General features: G+C 52.3%; 1 protein-coding gene across 1 annotated transcript; it reads right to left on the bottom strand.

The window, feature by feature from the left end:
- Window positions 1–618: 618 nt before the first annotated feature.
- On the bottom strand, window positions 619–3,213 carry LOC144937471 (chitin deacetylase 7-like). The gene is made up of 2 exons (XM_078864715.1): window positions 2,526–3,213; window positions 619–1,327 (listed from the first exon to the last, which is right to left on the bottom strand). The coding sequence occupies exons 1-2, from the start codon at window positions 3,211–3,213 to the stop codon at window positions 621–623; spliced, it is 1,395 nt and encodes a 464-aa protein (XP_078720841.1). The 3' UTR covers window positions 619–620.
- Between the last annotated feature and the right edge of the window lie 561 nt (window positions 3,214–3,774).

The raw sequence follows: 3,774 nt of genomic DNA, 5'->3' as shown, positions 1-3,774 counted from the left end.
TATGTGAGGTTTCAAGCTCCACATCTCTTTAGACAGACATATGGACGTACAGAGCCAATGCACTAACGTTTAGTTGGAAAACGTAGAGCTCAATCGAGTGAGAGATGATATTGGCCCTGTGACCCAGAGACACGTTTATTCTCGTGCGTGACCAGCTGTTTCTAAATTTCCATTTCGTTTTTTGTATTATATACTTTTCTTGGCATTACCCCAGAAAGTGAAATGACATAAAACACAAAAAAATACAAGCATAATTCAAAGTGTATTGTTTGTTAAATTATGCATTATTTCTCTCTCATCTGTGCCTAATTGGGAAAAATGTAACTTTTTGGAAAATAACAAGGGAGATGAGCTTAACAGAGGTGGACAGCTCCTGCTATGCCAAGAAGCAGTAGTCTTATCACACTATAACTCTTGCAGACAAGGGCACGTAATTTTTAAACGACTAATATTTGGGGATTGGTGCCTGGTTATCCTCGGGAGGAAGTGGCCACAACCCCAAAAACCATCACCAGCATTGCAATGCACAAAACTCATCAGCATTGGCTTGGGGCCACCAACTGAGATGAGTTGGGTGGAGAGCAGGCACTTCCATCGCTAGCTTGATTGGGGGGCCTCGCTCACTGTCCATTGGGGTTTCCAAACCAGGGGAAGAAGGGCGGGCACGGCGCCACGCAGGAGACGAGCTTCTTGAAAATGTTGGCGTTGGCGAACACGGGCATGAGCCCGGAGATGAGCGCGTTGGCCTCGTCATAGTAGCAGACGGTGACGTCCTCCTCGGAGCAGGCGGGCGGCAGCGCCTCGCCGTCGCGGCACTGCCACGGCGGGAAGTGCGCGATGTCCTCCAGGATCGTGGGCCTGCGGAGCCACGCGATCACCTTGGAGACGGGCACAAGGTACACGTCCTTGTAGGCGGCGAGGTGGTCCAGGAACTGCTCCACCTCGCGCAGCACCGCGACCGCCCGGCCCGTGCCCGAGAAGCACGAGGAGGAGAGGGACACGACGAAGGGCGCCCTGTTGAAGTTGTAGTGGCGGTGGAAGCTGCGCAACAGCAGCCGGTAGACCTGGCCGTGCCCCGCGCGGAGCCTCTCGCTGATGTGGAACACTGGCCGGCCGTTGATGGCCCCGTACTCGGGCTGCGGGAGCACCCAGAGGCCCGGGAAGCTGTTGATGGGGCAGAGGTGGGCGCCGCAGTCCTGCGTGCTGCGGTAGTCCAGCGTGTAGGGCCACAGCGGCGGGTCCCTGCCGGTGGAGTCGCGGGACGCCGTCAGCGACGCCTCGTACTTGAAGTTGAGGTCGTACAGCGCCTGGAATTGAGCGTCACCACCTTTTTGGTCGCGGGGACGGAGAAAACAATGGCACACTGGTTAAATGTGGGCTTTAATATACCGAAGATAACACACCGGTGCAGTGAGGGCTTAAATGGACTGAAGATACCACGCCGGGCGCATTTTCTCATGCCTGAAAGCAACAAAGGCATTCACGGTGGAGGATTGGTGGATCGCGGTTGGCAAGCACATTTGCCTAAAGAATCAAAAATCCGAAGTGGCCAGCAACGAATTTGAAGGTGTAATACATCTTCAATCGTGCTGTTTGGTTACCGACCTGCAGGTTACTGACCCGAATTGGAATTTTAGGTTAAATTACGTGGGATTTCTTTGGGTAGATGTATTTAAATGTACTTTACGTGCAAAATCTGCATGAAGAAAACTGCTAAACATCTACAAGTGAGTCTTGAAACTAAATATGGCTTCCCAATATACATAGACGATAATACTGCTGTACCAGCAGTTTAAATGATGACCTCCACTGTCAATATAATAATGAGTGCAACTTTGTAAGCATACAACAGTTGTAATTGTACGGAGAGATTGGCCTCGTCATAGGAATATGGAATTTCCACCACCAAGCCTGAGCCACCAATGACGATGAGAAATGGCCCTTGCTCATTTCAGATGGGAGATCCATGAAATGTAAGTTTTTATGTTTTATACAGATTCACTGGAGGCTTCCATGCAGCTGCAAATTTTCGGTCACATGCGGAGGTCCCTTCACAACGACTCCCCTAGTAGAAGGTGGCAACAGCCACAAGCGTAGATTTGAAGCTTTCGTGACTGCAAGGATTCATACTCTTTGGTTTTTTTCAGTAAAGTCACGTAGGTAAAAAATAATAATACTAATACTAATAATAAAATAATAGAAATGATAATAGAAATAAAATAATAAATCACGACGTTTCGGAGGCAACACAAGTCTCCGTCATCAGGTGGGACCGTCACAGCTAGATTTACTGTATCAAGTAGCTGTGACGTGACTTCACAGACAATACCTAAGAGTAGCCACAAGCGTGACACCTACTTCCCGACCCAAGTATGGTTATTATCTTTATTTACTGGTAAACCCTCGCGTGCATCGCTTGATTTTCCACACAAAAACCCCCCCACACTTTCCTGCATTATTATTCTTTCTGAGTCCACGCCTGGCCTTTTCGTTTTGTTACCCACTGCCTCCAATGAATGCGAGACCTTGCTCGAGAAACGGCGCACGGAATCCAACCACGTCGCTCTCGACGATGCTGGCGAACGCGCGCAGGGTCTCGCGCACCCCCGCCGCTTCCTCCACCCAGTCCATGTAGGTGGCGTTAGCTGACCACCAGCGCGGCGGCAGCCGGTGCGTCAGCCCGCTCGCCGCGATCTCGTGGCCCTGCGAGCGCAGCAGCTGCACCCTGAAGTAGTTGGTGCACCGAAGCTTCCCGACGACCCGGCCGCCACCCGGCAAAACGTCGCCGACGTCCGGAGCCGCGGGCTGAACGTGCGACACGAAGAAGGTGGCCCGCGCCGGGCAGCCGGAGGGCGTGGAGCGGTTGGCGAGCAGCGTCCGCGCGCCGACGTACGTGGCTTCGTCCACGACGCCCTGCACGCCGAGCGCCACGGCCTGCGGCACGAGGCGCGCGTCGAGGCCGCCCGGCACCGCCGCGCCGCTGCAGAGGCACGCGGGCAGCTGGCACGCGGCGGGGTCGCAGCGCGAGCTGGGGCCCGACTGGGCGTGCTGCGTGTAGCGCCGGTAGCCGAGGTGGCCCAGGCCCAGGAGGCCGCTGTAGACGGTGCAGACGGCGAGCAGGCAGCCGCCCAGCAGAAGCAGGAGGGCGCCGGCGTACACGAGGCGCTGCGACTGCCTGCCCTTGCCCGTTTGCAGGGACACGATGAGGTCCATTGTCCGTGGAGTGGGGGAGGTCGAGGCTGAGCGTGGTGGCCTAAAAAAAACGAGATTGTAAAAAAAAAATGTTTTTATGTAAGCCACCACTGCTGAGCACAGGCCCAAGATTACAAGCAGCCAGAAACAAAGTGCGATAAAAGATATGCAGAGTACTAGGTAAGAATTGAGCAAGGTTATAAGCACTTGGAAAAAGAGACGATGGGGGGGAATTCGAAAGTTGAGCAGCGAGATGAAGAAGCTGAAAGGTGTTTTGACCTGCAGTATGCTGGTTGAATAGCATCTATATAAGTTTGTCTGCCATTAGATATCTAGCTGAGTGCAACATAGCAAAGAGAAATCGGAGAAAAAACTACTGTCACATGAGAAATGTCATATTAGCCTTGTGGCGGAACCTCGGGGTCCCATAAGCCCCCAGCTCTAACATAAACATTATTTTATAATGTAAACAAAAACTTTGCTCTTTTTCACCAATGGGTTTGAAGGATGGTGGCAAGTGTTGTCTTGTAAAACTATGCCTTTAAAACTGAAAACTACTTACCTGCAGTACCTCTATTTAAA

Source organism: Lampetra fluviatilis, chromosome 19 (assembly GCF_964198595.1).
Source record: "Lampetra fluviatilis chromosome 19, kcLamFluv1.1, whole genome shotgun sequence".
Classification (NCBI taxonomy): Eukaryota; Metazoa; Chordata; class Hyperoartia; order Petromyzontiformes; family Petromyzontidae; genus Lampetra; species Lampetra fluviatilis.
The sequence above is the reverse complement of the archived record's forward strand: the minus strand, read 5'-3'. Positions and strand labels throughout refer to the sequence as shown.

Excerpts from the sequence above, each read along its gene's own strand:
- LOC144937471 (XM_078864715.1), bottom strand. The coding sequence starts at position 3,213 with ATGGACCTCATCGTGTCCCTGCAAACGGGCAAGGGCAGGCAGTCGCAG. Across the intron at positions 1,328-2,525 it reads TGCGCCGTTTCTCGAGCAAG|GTGGTGACGCTCAATTCCAG; the intron begins GTCTCGCATTCA and ends GCGACCAAAAAG.